This window comes from Rhea pennata, chromosome 4 (genome assembly GCF_028389875.1).
Source record: "Rhea pennata isolate bPtePen1 chromosome 4, bPtePen1.pri, whole genome shotgun sequence".
Taxonomy (NCBI): Eukaryota; Metazoa; Chordata; class Aves; order Rheiformes; family Rheidae; genus Rhea; species Rhea pennata.
Window position 1 is genome coordinate 67,328,318 of NC_084666.1, and position 14,229 is coordinate 67,342,546.

The 14,229-nt window shown below is 34.1% G+C and overlaps 1 protein-coding gene across 1 annotated transcript in view; it reads left to right on the forward strand.

Moving 5' to 3' along the window:
• STPG2 (sperm tail PG-rich repeat containing 2) overlaps window positions 1–6,474 on the forward strand; it is a 148,476-nt gene extending 142,002 nt beyond the window's left edge. The window contains exon 10 of the mRNA XM_062574964.1: window positions 6,418–6,474. Coding sequence (XP_062430948.1) covers window positions 6,418–6,474 — 57 coding nt within the window. The remainder of the gene's footprint in view (window positions 1–6,417) is intronic.
• Window positions 6,475–14,229: the final 7,755 nt, after the last annotated feature.

Below are 14,229 nucleotides of genomic sequence, written 5' to 3' on the forward strand. Positions count from 1 at the left end.
TTCTTAAAAAGGCACTCCCATCTCTGATTTAGAAATTGGATCTTGATTAATATCATTAACCGAGGCTGCACAATGGCTGGGACAGAAGCATGGCAGGTAGCTAAGGTCTGAGATATTACAGAAGACCAGAAATCTGGCTATAGGAGAGAGGTTCTGTTCTATAATAACTTTTCAGATTACAAATCAAAAAAAGAACAGTCTTTGAACATTTTACTACAAACGTTTGCTTCAAAGTATATATTTTCAGATTCTTTCCTCTCGGATCACAATTAATGTGGAAACTGAGACCTAGGAAAGCTGTTCAATTACAGTACGTTTCTTAAAAATATTCCAATCAGTCCTGGTAGATATGGTAAAAATGCTCAGACTAAAACTGGCCATATGCAGGTGCTAAAATTGCAATTCTTTGGTAAGTGCTGTTGGGAACTTTAATGATCCAAAATGACTTTAGAATTACATTTCTCTCTCTTACTGCAGCAATAATGTTTCAGCCCGTAAAGCCATTTAAAAGATGGGTCCAGCAGTAATTCAGTGTCCCTTTTTGAGTTACTAACATCACTTTCTTCAAGGATAAAACTTTTGACTGTCATTTTAAACACTGAATAAGTCTACTTCTTGTTGACTTGTAAAATTTGACATATAAGATCAAAGCCTGAAGTAAGAGCTGGTTGCAGTTATTTCCAGTCTTGATCCTTAAAATCTACACAGCTGGGGAAGTATGTTTTCAACCTCAAAAAACTTGGTTTCCATTTTTGATATGCTACAAAATACAAACAGGTGTGTGTGTGAAAAGAAGAAAAGAGAAGGTAAGAACCAAACTACAAATAAGGCAGATTGATAATACAAGATGAATAATTCTAAAGGCAACATCACATCTAAGTATTCTTAAAAGAAAATGACAAATTATTTTTCTATAGGACATTGACCTTCTCCACTGGCATTGAGTTTTGTTTCTTTCCTGTTGGGGAAAACGCTTGGACCTTTTTTTTTAAAAAAAAAAAAAAAAAAAAAAAAAAACTTTTCTGTGCCAAAATGTTTCCACCATGTCAAATATCACAGTGAGCTGAATGCAGAGGAAGTTGCAACTTCTGCTCAGGTCTAGAAGTAACGTGTGTTTTACTACTTAAAACCTGCAGAGTAAGGTTTGCCCAAATTACACTGCTGGTAACAGTAAACAATTTTGTTGATGCACAAAATGAGACACAATGCAATTTGCTCAGTCTTGATTTTGTTGATAGGCAGCTCTAGTGCTAATAAAAAGTAAGATCAACTTACTTTTGACAATAAAAGAAACAGATATGAGCTTTAATAAACACACAGAATGCATATGTTGACCTAAAAGGTTGATTGTTTATTATAGTCCTTTTCACAGTTAAAAGGTCATTCAGTGTTGTGACCCTGTAATTAAAAGTACAAAGAACTGGTAATATCTGCAGATTTCTATTCCATCATCTTTGTAAATAGAACATTTCACCTGAAATGTAACTACATACACCAGATCTCCTTGGAGGTAGAAGACAAATTTTTTTTTTCCGTCTTGCTTACAGCAGCAGAATCTGAAATAACGTGAAATGTTCTTATTACTTTAAGTTGTTGCCTTAATGGGAAGAGCACAGCTGTAGCATTTTGTACATGCTGTAGCATTTAAAAAAAACAAATTGGCCACTTTATTGTTTTTCTATCATATTCTGAAATGTTTCTCTCAATCTTTGTATGTTTTTTTCAATATTATTTCAGTTTTTTAAAGAATGTAAATCATGGGATAACTATTATAGTTGAAAAGAATCCCTGTGAACCTACAGTATAATGTATTATATTATTCTATCATAAAATATAGCGTATTTTATAATATTTATATTATATATTTATTTTTTATTATATTTATATATAATAAAATACATTTTTTATAATATATAAAAGTTTATACTATAGCATAGAAATAGAATAGAAATCAGCTTGGAGTATAGTTAAATTGTTAATAGATAACTTGCAGGATGACGCAGCTTAGTCCTTAGGTATGTAAATACTCTTTGCAATGACTAGTATCTTCGATTCCTCTTATCTATTTGATTTAATTAAATATACTCACCTGTTCCATATAGTTTCCAAATATCAACAAGTTTCAATGTTGCTAAGTACTAGAAACTGAACAGTAGCTCCAAGAAATGTTTCCCTATTCAGATCAACTTTAGTGGTATGTGTGGTTTTATAAACTTCAAGACAAGTGAAGTGATCTAATGGAATTACACAACTGATTAATGAAAGTTAAGCATGAAATCCACTTTTCATCTTGCATTTTTTTTAAAAAAGGATTTCTTTTTGATTTTCTGCGTAAATGTGACTGTTCAGTAGGATATCTTCTATCTCTTGGTTGGATTTAAAAAAATAATTAAAAACTTAACATGTGCGTGTTTTGGAACCTAATGAAATTGTGTGCTCTTAACCCTACGCAACGCTTGTTTGTTTTGCTTTGTAATAGATATTCAATCATATTCATCTCTGTATTAATCTGCCTTTATCACTGCTGATTTTCTTTATAACATGGGATTTGATTTTGTATTCTGTTCTTCTGTTCTTAAATTCATCACCTTAAATCAGAAGGCTTAGGAAGTACAGTATTAAAGGGTCTTTAATAATGAAAGCTGTCTTACTAACTCTCTGATACCTATTCATCACTGAATTCTATAAGTACTTAATTGCTTTAAGTGTCAGAGTTCGTTAGTTGTAATAGAAAATAGCTTAAGTCTAATCAAGCCCTTCATTTATGTGAAAATTATTTTTTAATTATATAAACCTGTATTTACCATAAGGAACAACTATTTCAATGTCTTTCTGGCACAAACATACCAAGATACTCTCAAAAGAACTCTCTAGCTCCATTTACACCTTGGCTAGTGCAGCTGCCATCTGAAGATGCTGCTGGCTTAGCCCTCAGAAGGTATCTCTTTTAAGTATGTAACTGTAATATGATATTGTCATTGCGAATAACAGGCCATAAGCTTTTTACTGAGTTTGCAGAACATTAGGACTGAGGCCTGTCAGGCTTGCTCTGTGTGAACTTTTCTAGACCTCCTTGCAATTTTATTTTACTTGGTTTAGCTAAGATAGCAATTTCTCTAATTTAAACCAAGTGTCTATGGCTAATTTGTTTTATCTTTGTATCTTTTTTATAGTACAACCATAGTTTCATATAGACATCATAACAAGCAATTTTGCTTTGCAGAAGGAGATATTTATAACTCTTAATGTAACAGTGTAGTGTAGAGAAATACAGGCCTGGTATGATAGCAGAGGCCTCGACAAACAGAAACACTGAATGTAATATAGAGTACAGTGTGGGGTGATAAAAGATGTGGACTTGGTACTGGAGACCCCACAGCTATAAACAAATGACCAATGGTCAGTTAAAGAAACGCAGACCTGGAACTGGACAAAATTGGGTTTAGGGATAACAGAACAAAGGAATAGTATCTAGCATATGTAGATACTGTATGTAGTAAATTTGGATGTAATGTGGAACTGCAGACCAATGAAGAAAGAGCAAGATATAAAAGATACTGAGCTGGGCTTCAGGCTTTTATTCAAACTAATCTGATCTATATCAATATGAAAGACTGGCTGAGGTTTTCAAAATCTAAATCTAAAGTTAGCTAGGTGACACTTAGCACCTGATAAGCTCTCTGAATTTCTCCAGAAATGTTTGCAAATTCTTATTAACTAGATGAGAGCTTCCTGCTATTACAGTTGTGGTTCAAGTAATACACAGACCATCCAGCTAGAGAGACATATTTAGTCATTCTGTTGAAGTGAATTCGTTAACCCTGTTCTTCATTTATAGTTAGCGGGGCTGCTGTTGCTTCAATTGTCTTTGGGTTTTCTAGTCTGGAGATGCTAGGAACTTAAATAAATCACTGTAAAAGCCACCTGGGAGAATGCGCAATAGTATTCTCTTAATGCCTGCCATTGTGTTAACTGACTTTTAGGAAGACAGTCTGCCCTAGAGAAAGCTGTTGATACAAAGTGTGGATTTTTGAGAGGTTAAATTGGATGAAAAGCTGCTGTCAAAGATTTGTAAAGCTGACAGTGATAGAAATCACTGCTGAGCAGAAGCACCTCTGACTAACAGAATACATATTGACCACCTATCGATGGCGTCACTTTTGACGCCACTAGCTGGGGACGATGTGGAACTGCGTTACTCGACAGGGAGCCCTGTGAGGCCCAAGAACGTGCCCACGTTCATGTAGTGTCTTTGTAGAGTGACATAAAGGCAATGTGATTGACTTAATTGTTTGGATTTAGATGCCCTTGGCCTTGTGCAGCTGCACAAGGAGAGAAAATGTGTTGCATCAACCACATGTCCACATGCAAGGACAAGTTAACCAATAAAAAGCACCAATTATTCTTGTGCATTTGGTACAGGCGATGCACAATTTATTAATGTGATCTCTCTTGCTGGTGATACACGAAAGTACCAGCTTCCTAACAGTAAGTGTGTCCTTGCTTTCTAGAATACTGTTGTAGGTAAGAATAGCGTGATGTGATTGGCAGAGTATTTATTTAGATTTTTTTTCTTAAATAAGAGCAATTAAAATATTTTTGTTGCAAGACCAGACGTGCTAAAAGTAGAAATAAGGTTGATTGCTTTGTTTGTTGAATTCATGCCAATGCCTGCTATGGTGTTTCTATGATATAGACCTAGCTCTCGTTTAGAGGCTCTCTCCACACTCATGCTTGTAACATCAAAAGTTATTAGAACCTTAGTCCTAGGAGACTTGAATTTCCTCAGTTTGGCCCAGCTGAACATAAAGTCCCTTTCTCAGGTTTAATTACTAAGTCACATTCTTCCATCTAAGTCCATTAATCTCCTCACTTAATTGAATTTTGCAAAAGAGGCTAACATGCTGCTTACAGTGGCTACACTTTCTGAATAATTGGCTGAATAATTACAGTTTTGCCCAGTTCTTCCCTGAGCAACCTCCACATTATTGGTAATTCTGTGTGTCCTTATGTGTCCTAATAAAACTATGAAGAGAAAAATTCAAGAACTGTGCCAAAAAGGAGACTATAAATATGATTCTGTAACTTAGTGACTGGACCACGCATGTAGGAAAGAGAAGTCCTGCAGTTGACTTCCTGGTCTCAGGACTGTGTACGAATTTCATGCTGGGAATGGTTAATGTAAAGAACGGAAGCAATGGATAAGCTGTTCTGTCAGCAGTACATGGGTAATGCATTTAGAATCAACCATGATATCACTTCGGTACAGCACTGTATTTTGCAAATTAGACATACCCATAGCTTTTTAAAGTTGTGTCTGAACTCATCAATGAAATGGTAAAGGAATGCTGGAGCTAGCTGCAGTTTTCATTTCTAGGATATTGAAAACCATGTACTAAATGCTCTTGAGAGGTAGTTCAGATGCAGTGTCCTGCTAATATTGCTGCAGTACTTTCTGCACAGCACTGCTTTACTTTGCATTGTCAAAGAACCTTACTGGGCTCTGTGGGCTCTGTGACAGTACTCCCAAGGAGCCAGTCCTGAGGATTACTAATGACCCTCATTCTTTATTGACTTCAGCATAGATTCATTACTGGTTTAATATCCGTTGTGCACAAGTTAGAACATTTTAATAACCTATTTCTGTATTTTTCCTCAATTAAATCATTTCATGAAACGTTTTCAGGTATTTTGGAAGATTTGCCATACCACAGATGGCTTGCTTTTGACAAGTGTGTTTTCCTTAGAGAAAACATGAAATTGGATGTGATGTTTTCAAACATATACAATTCCTCGCCTCCTTCTGTTTTTCCTTCTTTTTCCAATTTCTCAATGACTTGAAAATAGTTAAAAATTCAACAATCTTGAACAACTTAATAAGAAAATAGATGTTTTTCTACTAATCATTTCTAAAGGTGGTTCTTTTTTTAAGTCATAAACTGTCTTAAAAATAGACATCAAGGGATTTTCTTTCAGTACAAGTTCATGCTGTTTTTTTACAGGAAGATAAAGCTGACTCACTTTCACCATTATCATTTACAATTTTGGAGGTTGATAGAAGTAGATGTGGTTCATTATTGTATGTGACCAAAGCCAGGGAAAAATGAATGGGTAAAGGAGAGATGTATTGTCTGGTGAACTTTTTAAGATTAGTCTGTAATTTCTCAGTACCACATCAGTTTTTCTGTGTTGATTCAAGTAAACCATAAAATAGTAGTACTGTATTCAATATTCGCCATTTGTTTCGTGACAAATATTTTTTTCATTCCTTTTAAAGTGTAGAAGAAAATACTGAATAAAAAAAGGCAATTGATTGGCAGATTGAAAGACGTCAGTGATTTTTACTGTTTTGACACAACACTACCTTAGATACAAAGCATTCCGGAAAATATCTTTTGTTTTTGTTTTTAATTTTAGGATGCCTTTTTGAAGGCTTTGTCAAACTCCATTCCTCTCTGTGTAGTAGTACAGTAATGCTCTAAATCATGTTTCTGAGGCAAGAAGGCTACTGTAGCTCTTCTTTCAGAAGATGTTTTGCCTTCCAAGAATATAAAGGGATATAGGCTGCTCTTGTAGTGTGTCAGTTCATCATAAAGGCAAAATAAATGTTACAACATACTAAGCAAGCACACCAAATACTGCCTTTAGAGAGACAGTGGAGGCCAGAAAAACCTGCCCTCTACTGATTTTTTTTCAATAAAAAGGCGTTCATCTCTTGTTAGTGTCTAGTGGTTGCTTAAGGAGAAGTCAACCATGTTGTCCTTTGCAAAAAGAAGCTGGGAAGGTTCTTATGTGCCTGGTAATTTTTGTTTCTATTAATCATGAATTAATTTAAATTTAACCATTATTTTAAGTTCTCAGGTTTAAAAAAGGATGGCATTCTTATACAGTCTTGGTTTTAATTTTTGAGCTTTTTTCAGGTAGTTTTACTTTCTAAAGAAGATCGTGCAGTTCATCTCATTGCTAAATCTGCAGCAATATCCTCTCATTTGTCAGGATTAATCTTGAAAAAAGTCAAGCTAATCTTTGGGATTGGTGTATGTAGATTTTTTTTCAGATGCTCACCTGAAAAAGGAGCCATAATTTTTCAGAGTTGAAATGAGTCCCAAGTACCTTTTATCTTAAAGTGTAGTCAGTACATGATTCCTGTAATGTGGTATTGTGGACCTCTGTGCCACTCAGAAAAGCAGCCAATATTGAATAAAACATTCAAACTTAAAAGATGGAGGAAACTTAGACACTGTTGTGGTACATTTTCTGAAGAACTTTTATTTGTTTGGGATTTTTTTTTGCTTGTTTATTTCCTTTTTCTAAACAATTTTTTAGTGGAAAGATATTCCTATTGTAAATTGGATTTGGGTTCAGAAGTTTCTTGAGCTCTTTTATTTGTAAAGCTCTTTTGCTTTCTCAGCCTTCCAACAATGTTTAGGTGCAATGGGTCATTATAGGTATTTAGTGAGCCCCATGTGAACCATAAAATATCAGTAACTGACTCCCATAGTAATCTCTGCTATTTATTTTGGAAGATGTCAGTCAGACTTAGAGACATGGAACTAGGGAGGATCCTACGTACCTTTCTGGAACTGGACTGGACTGTGATTTTTAATGACTGAAAAAAGGAACTTTAAAATTTTTCCGGTGAGAAAGGCAGTTCAATTTCAAAACTGTGTGAAGAAGTAATAAAATTAAATGAATGAAGTCTGATTACATGTTTTTCAGTACCAGGCAGCCTCAAGATTTATTTCATAGGAGCTGTGGCAGTTTTGAAGGCTTGTCTAGTGAGGTTCTATTAATGATTTCCATAAGCACTTTGAGCACTTAATGCTTTTGCACAGTAATACTTCAGAGATGAAGAATGTGGTCACAGACTCACTTAGGGAAAGCAGTTTTACTGTGAAAGTAGTCACAGTTTGCTAGAATGAGGTTCTGTCTTCAGTCAATTTATTTTCTCACATTGATGCTTTTCACCATCTTTCACTGAAATATACGGATCTTCCTTCAAATCGTTGCTTGTATACCTGTTCCACTATTGGTATATGTGCACAGCAATTTATTTGAACCCAGAGTCTTTACCCAGCAAATGTGCTCAGAGATATTAGTGTTCTACAGGGCAGAATTCATCAGCTGAACCTAACTTTTTTTCTCAACTATCTTTTGACTATCTACTCAAAATGTAGCTTCACATTGTCTGAATTTAGGAAATGTAGTTTTCTTTGTGTGTTTAGTAAATTATCGCTAGATGCTGTTGTCCTTGTAAAACCTCTTGCCTTACGAAACTGCCTTACGGCTATGGGTTCTTGTCCAAGAATTTGTCTCTTAGAATCAAAGCATCAGGAACAAGAGATGCCTAGAGAAATCCTGTATCCTTGGATTTTGCTCTATCTGCAAGTCCTTTATTGTACAAACTGTCAAGTGTACAGTTTCATATTTATCTCTTGGGGAAAGCTGATCTCAAAGGTCCTATGATTATTTAGACTGCTCTTTAAAATGTCAAAGCATACATGCACAGCAGTTCAGTTTTGCAGAGCACCAGCCTGTACTCCAAATGTGAATACGTGGTCATGCTTGGATAAGGTAGAGAGCACAGAGGGTTCCCTGAAATATGCTTCTGTATGGATGGTATTGCCTCTGAGGACTGATATCTTTAACGCAAGAGTCTCTCACTTGCTCTCAGATCTCAGTTCCGTAAGTCACCTATTCCCTGGCCTTTGTGGAGGCTTTCTGAGCGCTTGACTTCAGCTAAGCTATGGCATCCAGCTGAATGATTTAAAAAAAGAAATATATATATAGCCTTGGTAAGACAACTGAACTGCAAATGGAAAATGCCAATCTTTCATTCTGAAGTTGCACTAGATACACAGCAGCTTTTGACCTTCTATTCCTCCATGGACACTGAAGCCCTCTCAACTCCTACCAAATCAATCTGAGAGCAGAAGGAGAACTGATGTTTTCCAAAGGCTTGGTAATTCAAATAATATGTTTACCCATCCTCTGCAGCTGTAAAAAGCTTCTCTAATTACTGCATCAAACATTTTCAATCTTCAGAGTGATTACAGCCATCCTTTCTCAGACTGCTTTTTCTGCTCACTTGATTGAGATGATTTACTATCTAAATCACTCTAACTGAGCCATTGGTTCCTTAGATTCCCCTGAAGTAAGGTATTGTTTATGGTAGTAAATATTTTTTGCCATTTTATTGCCAATAGCATTTATAATATTACATGGGATTAGAGTTTTCAAGGAGTTTGAGAGAATAAATCCCCAAAGGACTGAATATGTGATTTGCTTTTAGCTCCATTGAAAATTATTATTTTTTTTTTCTGTATTGGAATTCAAAATGAGAATAAACTAGTAGTGTAAATTCTTGACTGCCGTTGCTTTCTGCTCATACTGAAGATGTTTACCAATCTCAGGATAGGATTTTTAAGGAAGATATGGTGGAAATCACAAACCTCATAGCTGGTGACATCATTGTGCATTAAAGAAGGAAAACTTGAAAGAGGGTATGAACAAGAAGCAATGAACCCTTGATCTAGGTTTATCTTAACAGAATTTGATCCAGGATGTAATCAAACAATGTAGTAAATGTGTAATCTATGCTGATGCTGTGGCTTTTTAGTGCTCTGTCCCCTATGAAGTTGCATGAAATGAAAATCAAAGGTCCTATCATTGTTAATGCAATGCGAATGTTTCGCGAAATTTGAGAGAAATAGGCATACATAAAAACCAGTATAATTCCTAAATATATAGAAACCTATATACATTTTCTGTTTCATGTATAACATTTGTTCATACCTTAAAGGATCCCTAGTAACATCAAGAATGGTTCTGTTCTTTTTCACTGGAAAAGCACTGTTCCAAAATTATTTATCTTTTTTAATTTGCTAGAACATTTACTTGAGAAGGTTTGTAATTGTCAGCCATCTAAGAATTTTTCCACAGAGAATCCCCATTGTTTTTAGTGTATATTAACTTGTAAAATTGGAACATACTGCTTTTACTGTGTAGACATTAGATAATATACTTTCTAAATAAGTGATTTTTTTTATTTTCGGTAAGACATTATGTATTCTTAAGGAAGAACTGTTAGAATATATAATGTTAAAACTAAAGCTCAAGAATTGCTGATATAATGATTGACCATATTGTCTTATGTATAGTGGTTGTCATTCTATAAGGATTTCTAACTTTTCTTCTTTCTAGTTATTTAAAGTTAGCTTGACAGAAGTATAAATCAATTTTTTGGTAGGGAGGTTATAATTTGTTGGTCTTAAAATGTGATTTATGAAAAATAAATTATTACAGTTGTCTAACTTTTAGTACAACTTACTCCATTTGCTTTGTATGATTTCAGTTTTTTATATCTCTTAATATAATAACTCTGCAGAATGTCCTTAAGGCATGATTCTCTTCACTTGAGCTTTTACATTTTTGAGGGATGAAGAAAGAGATTTTTTTTTTCATTAGAGCGTTGCATCTTTTTTTCTTAATTCTGTTACTAACTGAGAAGAAAAAAGGTGGAAGATATGTGTTCTGTTTTTCGCAGAGTGCATGACCTTGCACTGTCCAAAATGTCACAGGTTAATGGTACAACTGAGCTCCATTTATCTTATTCTGACGGCTTGCCCAACCTCATACATTCGGCAACAATATCCCTCCTAAAGTAGGTGACACTTTAGCTTTTTTCTCTTCATGTGGTCCTGTTAAAAGGATTTACAGTAATTCAACATAGAATTTGTAATACCTTGCTCCTTATTCTATGGAATTACAATGCACAAATTTTAGGCTAATTTAGTTATGTGGAATAGTTCAACACAGTGTTGAAAATGAAAGCCTCACCTTAAAGAACTGAATTTATAGGAATGATACAGTGTAAAGGATTTTGTGAAAAATGATGGTATGTATTTTTAATTTTATAACCTATTACACTTATTTAATTATTTATGGAAGCTAAAACGGACGGCATGTGGTAAAGAGCAATCTAATTTTATCCTGGAAAAAATAGGTTTCCTAATCAGTAATTGCCAGATGACCTATAAAATGTAACCAAAGATTTTTGCTGGCATGAGGTTTATAAAATCAATGCTGATTAAAATCTGAATATTTCACCTTTAAAAATTTGAAGTAGTTTCATTAAATCATGTTAAAGTCCACTCGTGTTTTTATAGGAAAAAGCAATGTAAAAGCAAGCTGAAAACCTTCCTAAACCCTCCCACATTTCTGAAGTTGTATAATTACATTTAATATTTAATAGACTTAGATGTTTTCCAAATTAACTCTGCATGGCAAAGACATTTGGGATTTTTACTGTTGACTCAGTAGAAGCAGCAGCTGAAAGCACGTAGTCTTTCAAATGTTTTCTTTTTGTTGGAGATGAATTGGGTTTTTGAGCCAACAAGAGATATTTGTCTTTGACCTACGTACAGTGCAGCTTGGAATCTGGTAGTGGAAACACTACCTGGAAAAGGCACTCTCTGATCATTTTGAATCAGTCCATTTTACCTTAAAAGTATTTATCATTACCTTATAGCAACCAATCTTGATGTCTTCACAATATTTTATATTGTTTTGTGTTTACTTCATCGAGAAGTTAACAATATTTCTTCATCAATTTAAAGGTTTAGGAAATGGTTTAAACTTGATAAGGTTCAGTATGTGTTTCAGCATAGCCATGTGTTTTGAGCATCCAGGAAGAAAGAATGGAAGTAAGGGACATTCCGTTTTGGAAAATATAGTACATTGAAAAATCAAACAAAACCAAACTGAACCAAAAAATGCTGCCCCTTAACAGCAATCCATTGTATACAACATTTTCCACACCTCCCCCTATAAAGCAACAAATCAAATCCACCTCCTTTAAGACTTAGCTTGAACTTTTGCAGAAATACTGTGGCTAGAAAGGCTAAAGTGATTTTTCATTTTAACAAAAAACTTGTTATATCTAAAAGTTGGAATGGAAGTTTGATTTTTTTTTTCTGTGTAAGCAACATCAATAAGCTTGATAATAAATAGGACTTTGTCTTGTGTCCCATTTTGAGAACGATAAAGGCATATTGGAATGCATCTAATTGATAACTAATGTAAAAGCTGTGGAAAAGCAAATGTTTAATCCGTAAGGAAGAGAAGTTTAAAAACCCCCTGCCTGCTCATACAGATTGCTAGAGGTACATTAAAAAAAAAAAAAAAAAAAAAAAAAAAAAAAAAAAAAAGAGAGAGAGAGAGGAAGAAAAAAAAAGAAGAAAACAAAAAAAAAATGATAGGATAAACAAACCTGATAGTATATGAGAACTGAGTTTGAGAACCTTCTTGCTGAGTTTGCCCTGGGATAGGTTACTTTATTTAAGTGTTTTACCAGGGGGAAGATAACTGGTGGAGTTAGCATTTCTGTCTTTCATATAAAGACTTCAAAATATCCAAGACTAGCACTCAAATTTAAACAAATTCAACCATTCTTCTGGCATATAGCAAAAGAAGTTTTAGAAAAGATTACCAAATGCCATTGCTTGAGTACTTAAAAAAAAAAAAAAAAAAAAAAAAAAAAAAAAAAAAGGCGTTATAATGTATTTTAAAATAATTTACATTGGAGCTACTTTCTCTTCACTGAATTGTAGCTAATGGATTTCTAACATAATTGAAGCTTTATGACAATGGCTCAAGTTGCTTCTGGTATAAAGTTTTAGCAGATTGACATATTGTAATTAATAATAACCACTATTATTTTATTTCAGCATTAATAGTAGTTCTAGGAGATTAATAAATCAAATGAAGTAGGCCCTTCAACTTGTATTTTACACAAAAGAATATATTACAAAATAGTGCCACTGTATCGTGTATTTTATGGGAAGTTATTCTGAAGATTTTTTTTATATATTAGAACTTATGCTGTAAGTTTTCTTCATTGATGAATTGAATCTTTATTTTACTTAATAAATTTACACTAACTTATGTGGATTTAGGGGTCCTACCAGATATAGTTGATGTAAGAATAATGAATACAATTCACATTCACCATGTAAATATTAACAGAACGCATTTTCATAAATTGACCAGATAAAATTAGTGCTTATATTGTTTATTTAGTGAGACATTTATTTTCTAAGTGGCATTGATGGACAGTTTTTTCCCTTTCCAAAAGATCATCTTTTTTTTGCCTAACCATTCAGCCATCTATCGAAACTGTATTGTGAATATTTTATTTTTTTTTCTTTTAATTGCTTGAGTGGCATGACCTGCAACTAACACTCAAATAGAATGAACAGATTACTTCCAGTGTGGGTATTAATGCTCTGTCAGTGTCAAATTGCCCTATGAAGACTCCTAGCATTTAGAATCAGAAGCTTATCTATATTCCTATGAAGGTTAGGCTGGCATGTACAGTACTGCAAATATTGATTATTTTGATAATGGGTTTTCAGTCAGAAGATGATTCAATATATATGTTTAGTTTCTGACACAAATAAATGTGAAATGATAAAAATAACATTTGAGAAAAATACATTTTAAAACAGTTCAGCAGATTTCTAAAATGATGTATTTATTGTATTCATTGTAATTGCAACGTACTGCAATCATTGCAATAACTTACTGCTTACATTAACACAGTTTGTTATTTTAGGGGATTTTGATGTCAGAGAGTGTTCATTTCTTACGGATGCAAGACTGGCTATTCACTATGCTCAATATGAAAGTAATGGGTGAGAGTTTAACCTGACAAAATGTATCTGGGATACGGAGCTATTTTAGGTTTACTTCAGTATTACTAATGTTTGTGACTTGACCGGAGCAGTCTGGCAGGCCAGTGGTAGGGCGAAAATAAAACACAGGCCTTTTTAGTTTCATGATGCCGGTTCACTTTCCTCAAAAAAAGTAGCAGTAAGAGAAATATATCAGATGTCCTAGTTTCACTCTTTGACAACAGAAGCCTTCTCCAGAATGCTGAGTTCCTTCTCACTCTTTGGAACTTCTTTGCTTGAATTTTGTTGGTTTTCTGTTTGTCCAGTGTATCTTGAAGTCACCCCAGTTTCTTCCCTTGATCTTCATGGATTTAGTCTGCTGCAGGAAAATATTTTGAAGAGCAAAGTATCTTGGGGAAAGAATGAGGGAACCTGAGGTGGATCTATAGGCCTTTCAAAATGCTGCATTGCCTAATTGCTGTATTTAACAGTTTCACAGAATATAATTAATTTCTTTACATAATGCATATATGATGAAGATTTTCAAGTATTAAAA